Source organism: Diabrotica undecimpunctata, chromosome 10 (genome assembly GCF_040954645.1).
Source record: "Diabrotica undecimpunctata isolate CICGRU chromosome 10, icDiaUnde3, whole genome shotgun sequence".
Taxonomy (NCBI): domain Eukaryota; kingdom Metazoa; phylum Arthropoda; class Insecta; order Coleoptera; family Chrysomelidae; genus Diabrotica; species Diabrotica undecimpunctata.
Genome location: NC_092812.1, coordinates 7,817,580 through 7,833,310, shown reverse-complemented (window position 1 = coordinate 7,833,310; position 15,731 = coordinate 7,817,580). Strand labels below are relative to the sequence as shown.

At 33.0% G+C, this 15,731-nt stretch overlaps 1 protein-coding gene across 3 annotated transcripts in view; it reads right to left on the bottom strand.

The window, feature by feature from the left end:
• Window positions 1-15,731, bottom strand: part of Ptp99A (Protein tyrosine phosphatase 99A) — a 644,333-nt gene that overhangs the window by 112,974 nt on the left and 515,628 nt on the right. For all 3 annotated transcript variants that reach the window (XM_072546068.1, XM_072546067.1, XM_072546069.1), the window contains 2 exons: window positions 3,547-3,744; window positions 2,317-2,594 (listed from right to left, as the gene is read on the bottom strand). In XM_072546068.1, coding sequence (XP_072402169.1) covers window positions 2,317-2,594; window positions 3,547-3,744 — 476 coding nt within the window. The remainder of the gene's footprint in view (window positions 1-2,316; window positions 2,595-3,546; window positions 3,745-15,731) is intronic.

Genomic DNA, 15,731 nt, shown 5'->3' with positions numbered 1-15,731 from the left:
CAAGATCACCTGAGTAAAACAGACTTCAATAAAACACAAAAAGAACTAAAAAAACTGATGTCAGAAAAAAATTCAACTTTTCAGAAATACTTATAAAAACTAGATGCAACCCAAGCCACTGACTAGTTGTTACGGAAGGCTAGAAGAACCTATTGACGACAGAACTATACAATCCCACCACTAAAAACCGAAACAGGAAAATAGGCAAAAAGTCCACTAGAAAACGCTAAAACATTTGTTATACATTTGGGTTCATAAAACAACATTCAACAAAACAACAGGTACATAGAGTTGTAGAGAAAATCAATGAAGACTATGAAAATAGAAGGTACTGCTAAGTGGAGCATAGAGCTTCAGTGAAAACACGCCATCAGGTTCTATTTTGCCCTAAGGCCTTCACCTCATTACAAGACTCTCCTTGGCCTTTTATCTTGTCCATGATGGATCTTCTCCAAGTTTGTACTGGGCGACCTCTTTTTCTTTTCCCTTGGGGATTCCACTCTAGGGCAGTCTTTGCGATACTGGAACTATTTTTTCGGAGTGTGTGACCGATCCAACCCCACTTTCTGGACTTAATTTCATTTTGTACCCTCTTTTGTTCGGTCAGGTGTAGCAGATCTTCGTTTCTGATAGTGTTAGGCCAGAATATACGAACAATTCTTCGTAAACATTTGTTAACAAAGACCTGCAGTTTGTCTGTGAGGGTGTTTGTCACTTTCCAGGTTTCACATCCGTAGAGTAGAACAGACATGACATTTGATCGGAATATTCGGATCTTTGTCCTTGTAGTATACTCGCCAGATCTCCAAACAGGGTTGAGCTTGCTGAAAGCTTGTGGGCTTTTCGTATCCTCATATGAATATCGTCTTCTGTACCTCCGTTTTCTGTTATGACACTTCCAAGATACGTAAAGTTTTCCACATTTTCAATCTGCATATTGTTGATAGTCAATAGCGTGTTGTTCCTTGCATTTATTCTCATGGACTTGGTTTTACTAATATTGATTTTCAAACCTATTTTATTGGCTTCAGTGAAAAGTGTTTCCAATTGATAAGCCAGATCTTGGAACCTTTGACCTAATAGGCAGATATCGTCCGCATATTCTAGATCGCTTAGGCGTGTGGTTAACGTCCATTGTATCCCTCTTGTGTCGGAGTCTAGTTTGGAGTGAACATAGTCTATAGCTATGTTAAAAAGAAACAGAGAAAGCACGCATTCCTGTCTAACTTCAGTAAGTACGTCGAATTCGTCACTGTTGATCCCATTGTGTGTCACGCTGCATTTCGCATCAGTATATAGTGACTTTATAATAGAAATTATTTTTTGCGGGATGTTTCTTAGCTCTAAAATTTTCCATACAGCAGAGTGAGACAAGCTATCAAAGGCACGTTCAAAATCAACAAAAATCATGTATAGGGGTGTGTTCCATTCAACCGATTGTCCCTTTATTAGTCTCATAGTATTAATGTGGTCTATGCAGGAGGATTCTGGTCTAAAGCCTGCTTGATTAGCTCGAAACTCAACCTTGTTTGTTATTCTTTTCAGTATGATGGTCGTGAAAATTTTATTTATGACAGTAAGCAAGGTTATTCCTCTCCAATTTTTGTACAGTGTGAGGTTGCCTTTTTTTGGAAGCTTGATTATATTACCTTTTTTCCAGCCCGCTGGAATGTGGTTTGTTTCCCACACCTCTCGGATTATGGGGAGCAAAAGTTCAGCAGTTAGATGCGGATCAGCTTTAAGTATTTCAGCAGCAATGTTACCGATATAATTTTAAAGCCCTATATCATAACAGAAACTTCTAGGTAAAGTATGAGAATGAATTCCCAAGCATACAACAAATTTCCTTTTGGGTTGCCCCAAGGAAGCATCCTAGGACCCATATTATACATTATATTCACTGTTGACCTACTGACAGATACAACTATCACCACAGCCACATTTGTGGATATATACCTTTCAAAAATCCCAAGATAGATATTTACTTATACATAAATAAAATATTTATCTACAAATCCACCCTGAAAAAATATACAGACAAACTTAAAGTGCATTCTAATGTGTCCACAAAAAGTTTAGTGAATAAACCACATACAGTTTGAAGTATAAAACAAAAACTTCTGTTAGAGTTAATTGATTAATACTAAATGTTTATGTATTATGTAAAAATAGGTGTCAAAGAGTCAATATTGAAGACTAAGTTTAAAAATCAGAATCCCTGAACTCCCTGCATCTCAGAATACTTTAATTGTCAGTCCTATTACTTATTAAGTCTATCTAAATATTTAGGTATTATTGATTTAATTTGGTACTTACTGCAGTATCCAAATGATCCGTTTTGGTAGGCATGTTAAGTTTGTCGTAGATAGCAGTTCCCAAATTTATGAACACATAATAAAAATCTATGGAATAGTAATAGCTTGAAGGTCTTTCCCAGTGTACAAAGAGAGTTTCATTTGCTTGGCAAGCTAACTTAAGTATTTTTGGAGCACTTGGTCCACCAATATCTGTAGTAGTTATTAAGACTTTAGAACGGCTGCCTTCAAATTTCTTTGTGAAAGCTCTCACATAAATCTGGTATTCAGTCAGTGGTTCTAAAAAAAAGTAAAATTTTTACGTAAAAAGATAAGATTATAAAAAAATCTATAACATACAATTACTAATGTTCTTAAACTTAAAGAATCCTTTAGTTTGTCTTATTCTAGTAATATTAGATGTACATTGTTAAATGAAATAAACATTATTATAAAACTAAACAAGTACATATAGGCTAAAAATTAATTTTCTGTATATCAGAGCTCATAACAAATGTATTTTTATATTCTTATTGCATTAATAATTTATGAAACATTGATGAGGAAATCTATTATTTTACTGGAATGAATCAGAATGTAGAACCAATGAAAAATCACAAAACGATTTGAATGAGTCATTCAAACTTTTCCTGATTGTTTAGAATAAATTTAATTTTTAATCAAGGAATATTCTAGTCAAATGAAGGGGACAACAACTAAAACAAACATAAAAAGTTAAGACAGAAAATTATTTTGTTAACCTTACAGGGCTTGAAAAGGATAGAAAATTTAGGTTTATGTTTGAATGTTATAGTATTAGCAATATCTATTTTAATGAAGCAATACATCTGTGATACGTTGAAAACAAATTCTGTTTATATGCTACTGTCTTAAGAAAGACTTCGGATCTGAATAACAATTACAATAAGCCTACAATAAATATTATGTTTATATAATATTTAATTATTATGTTAAGTCACAACTGATTGTAATGAAATGTTAAAATGATGTTTCAATTTCCACTGGTTTTCAAAAAAGATTACCTTTTTAAAAATTGACCTAAAAATATAACCAAAAAGTTGTTCAATCAATCAATTGTGGCTTAATCCCATATAAACATAATATTTAACTTGACTTGCCACAAGAAAACAGCTTCAGAAGTCTACTATATTACTAAGCTAATATTGCTTAATTGTACACTAAAACAAACTGTCAACAAAGCTAACTCTATCTAAAAATCATGTAAACTTACCTAGTTTAGTAAGATTATATCGAATATATGGCTCAGCAAAGGGTATTTGACCCTGCATGTAATTGGTACAGTTATGAAATACATAGTATAACCTATATCCTTCAATAATACCATTCCTTTTGTAAGGATTACACCATTGTAAATATAGACTGTTAGGAGTAATGTCCAAAACGGTTAAATTTTGAGGCCCTTCAGGTGCTGCAACAGTAACATTATTGAGTTTAGATGTGTTTGTATCTAAATCTTTGAATACACAATTATTTTTTAATTCCAATTCATAGTTTGATGTTGTCGGGTAATCCGTAGTAGATTCTTGAGTATTTATATTGCAAATAGAAAATACAATATAAACAAAGATAAAGCCCATCCCCATTACTACCATCACTGATACTGAACATTCACACCGGGATCGTTAATTTTTAGGACTCAATCATTTTACACTATATTTTATTGGCCGACACATTTTAAAATAGTATTTGTTTCGTATAGCTACAACCGCATATTAATTTATTAATTAAAACCGCACAGGAAACAAGAGCAATGTTTATTATGTAGAACACCACCCAACAATCCTTGATTGAACACATCAAAGTGGGCGGGGGAAGGAAAAGGGAGCCATGAGACAGGCACAATGTTGCCGAATTTACATCTTTTCAGAAGCATTGTCTATTGATCTAAAGTCATGACGTCATTGTAGAATCAGCTGTTTATTAGCACGGTCACTATTTTATAATAGCAGGGAGCTTTATTTAGGTTTTTATTAGTATTAGGATAGTATGTATTTTTCTTAGATCATGGCGCGCAGGTGAAAAATTATTGTCTTCGAGTTTTTGAGGATTGCGAAAAATAAAAAAAATGTGTTTATGTTCATTACTTAACATTTAATAATCTATTTTCTTTCTAGTGAATGGAATTAATAACACAATATTATATGCCAGTTAATTTTCTCATCCTATGATTGTAAAGTTGGCTTAAAAAGTTATACAGAAGATTATTAACTACAGAGGGTTTGAAGAAAGTAAAAAAAATGATCACGGAAATAAAATAGTTTTTCTTTACGATGAACAAATATGTGTTAAAAAATGCAAGTAAATATACAAAAATAGAGTATTTTATGAACACACAATAAGTACCTACTTAATTATTTTCAAAATAACTTTTTTTGTGTTCTTTGAGTGTATAACAGATGTTTGGAAAAGTATCAAGACTGATTTAAATATTTTATTTTTAATATTCAGAATCTGACCTTATTTAGTTTTAAATCTTTTATTCAATCATAGTATATTAGCTAAGTATAATATGGCTTTAGTTCATCCTTTAAATTCTCGAACTCAAATTGGCTGATTAATTATTGTCAAGTTCTGAGAATTCACTTGTCTGAAAACAACATGTTTTTGGGAAACATTTATCAACCCAAACACTTCAGAGTCCTTAAGGAAACGTACCCATTCTTTGTGTAGAAAATTTAAAATGCCACTTTAAGCTTAATTTACGGCTATTCACGGAGGTCCTAAGAACAGAAGAACCACCCCAATGGATTCGCGTACATACATATTTTGTTTCGTATGATCGGCCACTTTACAACGACCTCTCATCGTGCACAGAAGCAAGCAAACCAGCATCGGGTGTGCATCCCATTTTTACCCTCAGACCTTAGACTCCGAGCGAGGCCCAACCACAGACAAAAGGTAAGTGAATCTCATATAGAATTGACAATAAGATATTAAATCTGCCAATTGTTATTTGAATTGCATTTTATTTTACATATCTATTTACGAACATTTGCTATTTTTCGCTAATTTACTTACAAACAAATTATTTCATTGTTTCGTTATTATTATTTATCGATTATCATTTAACCAGCGACCATCGTTTTATACAAAACAACAGACTATTAAAGCACAATAAATAGGTAGGTACCCGAAATATATTGGGGTCTTCACGTGAGACATCATGAACCATGAACGACACAACAGTTTTTCTAATGGTAACCAATGAGTCAATCGAATATATACAGGGTGGTCCTTAAGTAATTCTACAAAAAAAAAACAGTAGATTCTACACTTTAAAATATTACGATTTCAGTCAACTTGCTTTAATAAAATGTTGATATTAAGAAAGATACACAGGGCGTTAAAGTTGAAATTTGGAGTCTCGTTCTAGTATTCGAACTGTAAGCACGCTATCAGTTATAGTAATTAGCGATAATCGATTTTTAATATTAACAAGTTTAATATAAGTCATAATTTTTACCTAATTAGTTAGATAGTTTTTCTAATCAAATAATTATGTATTGATAAAGTGAGTGTAATTTCCATATATCTTTTCAACTAAAGTAAGATATCCAATATTTAATTTTAAAGTAGGTAAGTAAATAAACAATCTACTAAAAAAATAAGAAATAAAAACAAAAGACAGGTTTCTTACTGTTTCAATATTTTCGTGCCTCATATCAGTCCGATCTGCTTCAAGGCAGGTCAGGCCTGAAGAAGTACATATATTTATTGGAAAATAATGGAACTAAAAAATTATTCTTCTATTATTACTGACCAACTATAACAGTCAACAACATAGTTGCTTAAGAGTTCTTAGCCAACCGAAATTCCCATCCAAAAATCTATAGTTTTCAACTCCCTAAATGGAATAATACTAGAGGAATATCTTACATCCATCGGAACGAAAATCAATCCAAAAAATATACTTTTCTCGTCTAGCATATCTAACAAAAAAAATATGTGTTTACCTATCCAGTAAGGTCGATGAATTCATAGACACTGATAATGGAATAATTAAAGTAAATTCAGAACAAATTCAAACTCGCAGATTTATTACTCCAAGCCAACGTTTATTATTATCTAATGTGTGCCCATCTATTCCACATCATTTTATAGAACAAGAAGTCGGCATATCTATGTTTCGTGGACCTTAAGAAGGCATTTGACCGGGTCAAATTAAAAGACGTTATCCACTTATTGTACGCAAGAGAGATACCTCTAGGAATAATTAAAACGATCGAAAATATCTACCAAAACAACACTATAAAAGTAAAAGTAGACAAACAACTAACCAACCCTATTGAAGCTGGCAATGGGATAAGACAGGGAGATTCACTGAGTCCTCTATTGTTCAACCTGATTATGGATGAAATAATAAAAAAAGTAAGAACTAAAAAAGGATACCAAATGGGAGAAAAACAACTTAAATTAATCTGTTATGCAGACGACGCAATACTACTCTCTCAAATTGAAGATGATTTACAACTTTTGCTGCACCAATTTAATATAAGCGCTAGAAAATTTAACATGTTAATTTCCCCAAAAAATACAAAATGCATGGTTACAACAGCAAATTCACTAAGATGTAAATTGGAGTGGAAGATCAAGTGAATAGAGCAAACAGAGCCGCAGGCTGCCGAAATGAAACAATATGGAGAAATAAAAATATCGTGAAAGAAACGAAAGGTAGAATTTACAAAACAGTCATCAGACCAATAATGATATACGCGGCAGAAACAAGACCTGACATAGAGAGGACAAAAAGGATGTAGATGCAAGAATACGACGTAGATGCAAGGTGGAGAAAATCAAGAACTGGGTAAGAAATAGAAGAGTAGAATGGAACGATCATATAAGCCGAATGACAACAAATAGAGTAGTAAAGACGGCAAGAGACGGTTCCCCAATAGGAAGACGATCAGTAGGAAGACCACGAAAACGATGGAACGACAACTTACTGGAGGCACATTGAAAAACAGACAGAGTCATGTCTATATAAAAAGAAGAAGAAGAAGAAGTCAGAGAACAAGGCTATAACTTAGTATTTCCTTTCAATTTCCTTAGAATTGGGTCAACCAACCTTGAGTATAAACTACAAACACATTCTTAGTTTTCGACGCTACATCTATATCTCACCTCCCAACAATACGGTCCTTGACTCTATCTCATGATAACATATCATATCATATTTTTGTGACTCATGAAAGCCAGCTGTGTTCAAAGTGTAATCAAATAGGCCATTTTTCAAAAATTGTTTAACTACAGTAGGTCAAGAGCCTGCTAACAATGCCAACATACCTACCACTCAAAATGAAATCCCTACCACGATAGCTCTACAAATAAATGACAAATCTTCACTTTCCCAACCTCTAACCCATAATATAGCACGAAATACACAATGTAATAATAATAATGTAGATACACAACTAACCACAGACATTTCTTCGCCTACCCCAGAAATAATGGAATCAGAAAATAGAGAAAGAAGAAAACCTAAACTATTAGGTACCGAAGAAGAATCGTGCTTGGCCAAAAGATAGGAACCAAAATCTAATGAAATATTACCGTTACTGGAACCAACTAGAAAAATATTCAAAAATGAATCGTTTAAACTCAGTTTTGCCCAAATCGTCGATTTCTTTAAAAATTTTAAAGGAAACAAAGATCCGTTAAGCTTAGTTAAAACATATACGGACAACGTTCATGATTTTTTAAAATTATTATCTAAAATTCACCCTTATTACACCGACCGAAGTATGAAAAACATTAGTACGAGAAAAAGACGTAGGATTATGAAGCAACTAAAAATGGACCCGGTAGCAATGAAGATATTTCGACAAGAAGAATCCGACTCCTCTTTCGACTCAGCGGAAAGTACATAAAAAGTAGAAGCAATGGCGTCCTTAATACAATGGAACGTAAATGGTTTCTACAGCCGCAGCCGCTTCGAAATGCTAAAGCATACTATCTGAAATGACCCCATTGATACTTTGTTTACAAAAGACCAATTTTAAAGATTCCAACCATGCCCTTAAGTTTCAAAAATACACAAACTTTTTCAAACACAGGCAAAACGCTGAGATAACTACTGGCGGGTTGCTATTTACGTCGATAAAAAGTATAAAGCCCAGCAATTACAAATCAACACACATAACTTTGAACTAGTAGCGATTACAGTAAACATGGAACCAACAATCAAAATTTGCAACATATATTTAGCTCCAGATCAAACTATAGACCAAGATTTTGAAACCTACTGCAACAAATTCGCAGCCCTCGTATTATTTTAGGCGATTTCAATTCACACAATCCTATATGAGGTTCAACTAAAACTAACTCTAGAGTCTAAATATCTAAATCTAAATATCTAAATGTCTAAAATCTAAATATGTTAAACGACGGTAGACCTACCAGGTTTAGCATTCAAACGGGTAGTCAGCCGGCTATTGATATACAGGGTGTTTCAAAAAGGTATGTCATAAATTAAATCACGCATTCCGGGGACAAAAATAAATTGATTGAATCCAACTTACCTTAGTACAAAAGTGTACACAAAAAAAGTTACAGCCCTTTGAAGTTACAAAATAAAAATTGTTGTTTTGCATTATCTCCTAAACTACTTGACATTTTGTAATAAAAATGGACACGTCACTTACTTGTTCTGAAAACATTTTTCATAAAAAAGAAACAACAAAATCTAAGCGCACAGAAAAATTTTAAGGGGGGTGTGCAGCCCTAAATCCCCCCAAACTTTTGTAAGTTCAAATCAAATGAATTTTGTGGCATCATTAGTTGTTAGTCCTCTATTGTTACAGAATACACTTTCTCTTTCATAAACCCCCAAAAGCAAAAGTCCATGGGTTAAGACCTGGACTTCTGGGTGGCCAAGAAATAGGTGCGTCACGACCCTTTCCAATCCACCGACCAGGATACTGCCTGCAAAAGGTATTCCCGGACTTCATTACTGTAATGCGGTGGAGCGTCATCTTGTAGAAACCACATATTTTGCCTTATTCCAATATTCACTTCTTCCAAATACCTACTCTTCTAAATCGTTTGCCAAGAACTGCAAATAATTATTACCATTTAAATTGTTGGGAAGAAATACTGGGCCTATTAGATTGTTATCCACAATTCATGCCCAAACATTAACTTTGAAAGTCCTTTGGTGATGAGTCGTTTTTTTGGCGTGAGGATTTTCGTCGGCCCAAATGTGCTCATTATGATGGTTTATTATTCCATTTCTACTGAAGTTAGCCTCATCGGTAAACAAAATACTTCTAATAAAATTAACATTTTGAGTGTTTTCCATTAACAACCAATCGCAAAATCCAATCCTTTTAGGATGATCTTCAACCAATAACTCTTGAACCGTTGTTAAGTGATAGGGTTTAAGCAGCTGATCCTTCAAACGCCTCCAAACCCTTACGTGAGGAACATTTAGTTAAGCAGCTATTAACCTTGTACTTGTTCCAGGAACTTCTTCAATGATTTCTAAAATGGCTTCATCAGTTGCATCCATTATTGGACGACCGCTATTGCTAGCAACTTACGGTTGGAATGTACCCGGTTCCCTTAAACGACGATCAATGGTCAGAAATAATCGTCTATCGGGTGTATTTCGATTGGGGTATTTTACTGCATAACGCCTTGCGGCTGATATTCACTATTTCCTTGACATTCACCTACGATATTCCCGATAGTTTATTGAAATCATAATTTAATCTGATCCAACTTACCCAAAGTTAAATGCATATCTGCCATTTCCTGAAATGTGTAGGCCATTGTCATATCAAAATGTTTAATATTAATCTTATTCACACAATAAATGATAGCTTCAAATTATTGACTATTATTGATGGAACTGTTTGTAATTATTGTATCCGTAGAAACTAATTGTAATTTTATGGCCAACTAGGAAAAATTAGTTTTTCGAAAAAGTGATAGGAGGCAAAAAAGTTTTAAAAATAATGTGTTAAACTAATGATGCCACAAAATTCATTTGATTTGAACGTACTCAAAAGTTTGGGGGGAGTTAGGGCTGCACAGCCCCCTTAAAATTTTTCTGTGCACTTAGATTTTGTTGTTTCTTTTGTATGAAAAATGCTTTCAGAACAAAAAAGTAACGTGTCAATTTTTATTACAAAATGTCAAGTAGTAGATAATGCAAAAAAAAACAATTTTTATTTTGTAACTTCAAAGGGCTGTAATTTTTTTTTGTGTACACTTTTGTACTAAAGTAAGTTGGATTCAATCAATTTATTTTTGTCCCCGGAACGCGTGATTTAATTTATAACATACCTTTTTGAAACATCCCGTATCGTTATGTGATCCAACGTTATCACCAACACTAGAGTGGGTCGTTATCCCGTACCTATACTGAAGTGACCACTACCCCATTAAAATTGCGTTTCCATAACAAAAAAAAAAAAATAACAACATTGCTACAACCCCATCGAAATGGAATATTAAAAACGTAAACTGGGAAAATTTTACAAAATACATACCAAATGAAATAAATAACACAAAAGATATTACTCTTAATGACATAGATAAAGACCTAGATACCTTCATATCGATAATCAACAAAGCAGCAGAAAGTCATATTGGAAAAACAAAAATACTAAAATATTATAAATCTTTATCATGGTGGTCCTCACAATGGAAAGAAGCCATAAAAACATATAAAAGAACCTTCAATAGGTATAAGCATCACAAAACTAATGACAGTATGGTAGAATACAAAAGATGTCGGGCAGAAGCTAGATATATTCTCAAAAAATGCAGGACAACATCATGACAAAAATTTGTTTCAAGTATAAATAGTTCTACCACAGCAAGTAAAGTGTGGCAAAATATAAGAACAAATCTGGAAAAAAATGTTGAAATAAAATACCTTTATTAAATGAAATTGCGGAGCTGTTCGCCAGCGAATTTAAATCAAGTTCAAGTAACGATAACTATTCACCGGACTTTAAGCTTAAGAAGAAAAGTACAGAAAAAACAAAGTACTACTCTCACGAGTATAACATACTTAATGTACCAATTACAATGCAAGAACTTTGAGAGCCCTAATGTCAACTAAAAATTCCGCTCAAGTCCAGACGGTATACCATTAATTTTTTTGTTAAACCTACCAGAAAGTGGAATGTTTGGCTGCTAAAATTATACAATTTTATTTGGACAAATCAGGTCTTTCAATCTGTATGGTCAGACAGCATTGTAATTCCTCTGCTGAAACCCAACCAAGACAGAACAAACATAAGCTCGTATCGTTTTATATCACCCATTAATATATCATGCATAGTTCTAGAAAAAATTTTAAACAAAAGAGTATTGTGGTACTTAGAACAAGAAAAAAAAAATTAATTCCTCAGCAAAGTGGCTTTTGTCGAAATATATCATGCGAAGACAACTTACTAGATTTAGAGTCAGAGATACACGAAGGTTTTGCAACTAATCCAGAGATCATTGAAGTATTCTTCGATATCCCGCCTAAAAACAAGATGCATGCTTTTCTCAAGAATACACCGACTCCAAAGAACACCATTACTAATTGTAATTTTATGGCCAACTAGGAAAAAACTAGTTTTTCGAAAAAATGATAAGAGGCAAAAAGTTTTAAAAATAATGTGTTAAACTAATGATGCCACAAAATTCATATGATTTGAACGTACTCAAAAGTTTGGGGGGATTTAGGGCTGCACACCTCCTTAAAATTTTTCTGTGCGCTTAGATCTTGTTGTTTCTTTTGTACGAACAATGTTTTCAGAATAAAAAAGTAACGTGTCCATCTTTATTTCAAAATGTCAAGTAGTTTAGGAGATAATGCAAAAAAACAATTTTTATTTTGTAACTTCAAAGGACTGTAACTTTTTTTGTGTACACTTTTGTACTAAGGTAAGTTGGATTCAATCAATTTATTTTTGTCCCCGGAAGGCGTGATTTAATTTATGACATACCTTTTTGAAACACCCTGTATCGTTATGTGATCCAACGTTATCCCCAACACTAGAGTGGGTCGTTATCCCGTACCTATACGAAAGTGACCACTACCCCATTAAAATTGCGTTGCCATAAAAAAAAAAAAATAACAACATTGCTACAACCCCATCGAAATGGAATATTAAAAACGTAAACTGGGAAAATTTTACAAAATACACACCAAATGAAATAATTAACACAAAAGATATTACTCTTAATGACATAGATAAAGACCTAGATACCTTCATATCGATAATCAACAAAGCAGCAGAAAGTCATATTGGAAAAACAAAAATACTAAAATATTATAAATCTTTATCATGGTGGTCCTCACAATGGAAAGAAGCCATAAAAACATATAAAAGAACCTTCAATAGGTATAAGCACCACAAAACTAATGACACTATGGTAGAATACAAAAGATGTCGGGCAGAAGCTAGATATATTCTCAAAAAATGCAGTACAACATCATGACAAAAATTTGTTTCAAGTATAAATAGTTCTACCACAGCAAGTAAAGTGTGGCAAAATATAAAAACAAATCTGGAAAAAAATGTTCAAATAAAATACCTTTATTAGCAAAAGATATAGCAAAATTATAAGCGACCGAAATGAAATTGCGGAGTTGTTCGCCAGCGAATTTGAATCAAATTCAAGTAACGATAACTATTCACCGGACTTTAAGCTTAAGAAAAAAGTACAGAAAAAACAAAGTTGTAGTACTACTCTTACGAGTATAACATACTTAATATACCAATTACAATGCAAGAACTTTGAGAGCCCTAATGTCAACTAAAAATTCCGCTCAAGTCCAGACGGTATACCATTAATCTTTTTTTTAAACCTACCAGAAAATGGAATGTTTGGCTGCTAGAATTATACAATTTTATTTGGACAAATCAGGTGTTTCAATCTGTATGGTCAGACAGCATTGTAATTCCTCTGCTGAAACCCAACCAAGACAGAACAAACATAGGCTCGTATCGTTTTATATCACCCATTAATATATCATGCATAGTTCTAGAAAAAATTATAAACAAAAGACTATAGTGGTACTTAGAACAAAAAAAAATTCCTCAGCAAAGTGGCTTTTGTCGAAATAGATCATGCGCAGACAATTTACTAGATTTAGAGTAAGAGATACACAAAGGTTTTGCAACTAATCAAGACATCATCGCAGTACTCTTCGATACCTCACCTAAAAACAAGCTTGCATGCTTTTCTCAAGAAGGCACCGACTCCAAAGAACACCAAAGAACTGTATGGCGAGCTGCTCATATTCTCAGACAAAATTAATTTCTTGGAATGGTATTCAACCAAACACTAACATGCAAACAACATATTTCAGAAATTAAAAAGTCTTGTCAAAATGGATCAAATGTAATGGAAACATTATCAAATAAAAAATGGGGAATCGACGAAACCACATTATTAAATATTTATAAGTCACTCGTTAGATCAAAAATATATTATGGGGCTATTGTGTATGCCTCTGCTAAAAACCATGTTACCAAGCAACTTAAAAGCATTCAAAACACAGCACTTCGCATTGACACAGGTGCATTTAGAACCACACCAGTTAAGAATCTCCAATACCTTAAAGGAGAACCATCTCTTACCCTACGAAGGAAGTATTTATGCTTCTTGTATGCATCTTCATTCTCCAGTATCAAATTACATCTAATGTTTCGAAATACATTTACGAAACTTATAAATAAAAAAAGTGAGTTCGATTCACCATACTATGAAAGAGTCTGAAGAAATTTAAAAGATCTGCAACTCCAAATTCCTGACCTCTTTCCTTCAAATGTAAAATGGTTCCTCCCTGGTTAATCATCATTCCTGAAATCAACACAACACTACTCCAATATCACAAATCAGAGACATCACCCAAGGTAATCCGACAGTCATTTTTAAACGAACTCGAGACTTGCTGGGAAAGTTTTTGCATTTATACTTCTTCTTCTTCAAGTTCCATCTTGAAGAACCATCCTTCATCCGCCATTATCACTGATTCTCTAAACTCGTTAATAACAACTGGTCAACTATACACTAAGAACCCTTGTAAGATTGTAAATATATTGGGATGTTAAAAAAAAATAAAAAAAAAATAAAAAAACAAAGATGGTCATGTAACACAACAAAATGCCTTGTGACAGCTGCTAAATGTCTTATTTGAAGCCAGTTTTGATGTTATCATTAGAAAACCCCGATCTTATTTAATGTATTACGAGAAATCGTTACATAGTTGGCTGATGTCGCGACTGCTTTTGACAACTAAAAATAAGTATTGTTTCGATTAATCAGTAACTTTTTTAATATCCAGTTTATTTTGGTTTATTAAAGAAAAACAGAAAATACCGAGGCATAATAATTTTTCTAATATCGATATGAGATATTATATGATTGCTATTTATTGTCAGCAATATTTTAACGGGCGAGCAGCGAAAAGGGAAAATTTAAGTATACAATGTATCAATTTTAAAACTTACAATGGGCTATATCTCACGAACAAAAGCTAATATCGAAAAATGCTTGAAACTGTTTCTAGGATAGTAAGGGGAAACTAAAATGACATAAAAGAGAACTCACCCCCATCAACCCCCTATTATTATATAGTATATAGTATATAGTATATAGTATTATTTCATTTATGTCTGTAATTCTGGCATTATCCTTTGTTAGAGCAACGATTTGCTTCTTCCCAATGATTAATGCTTTTCCTGTTTTCTTATCATTTTTTTTTCTGTTTTTGATTACATTTTATAATATATTGTAACCTCGGAAACCTTTTTTGGATGGTGCTAGAAAGGTCACCAATGGAGACACTGCGGACGGCAGCCAGATGATTGGTGGAGAGCGAGTCGTGGGTTCGAAACTAGCTTTTGAAACCAGGAATGGGTCCAACGGACGAAATAAGTAAATATACGATAAGAGCTATTGGAAAAGACACAGAAATGAACAAAAAGATAGATGGGTAAAATTACCAAAGATAAGATAAGATAGGGAACAGGGCGCCACTTAATTTTTTGGGGTTTAAGGAGAAAATTAAGAAACCTTAGAAAAGAAAAGAGATAAGGAAAGATATTTAGGCTCAGAGATCAAACCCAAGAAAAGATATCACAGTTAATTATTGAATAAATTTGGTCAACACTCTACATAAACAAAAAATAAATATATAAGGTATTACACTTACTTACCTACGAAACTTAATAAGCCTGATCTTTCTACTGGTCAAAGGTATAGTTATATTTAAAGGTAAAAAGCAAATATATCAGGGAACGTTGTTAGGATTCGTCAAATAAAATACATACATAAAACAATAACAATATATTAAACAACAACAAAATTACGACGCTGCTGAATGCAACCAAGTAATAAAAATACACCAACAACTATAAAATGGTGGTATACATATAAAAATAG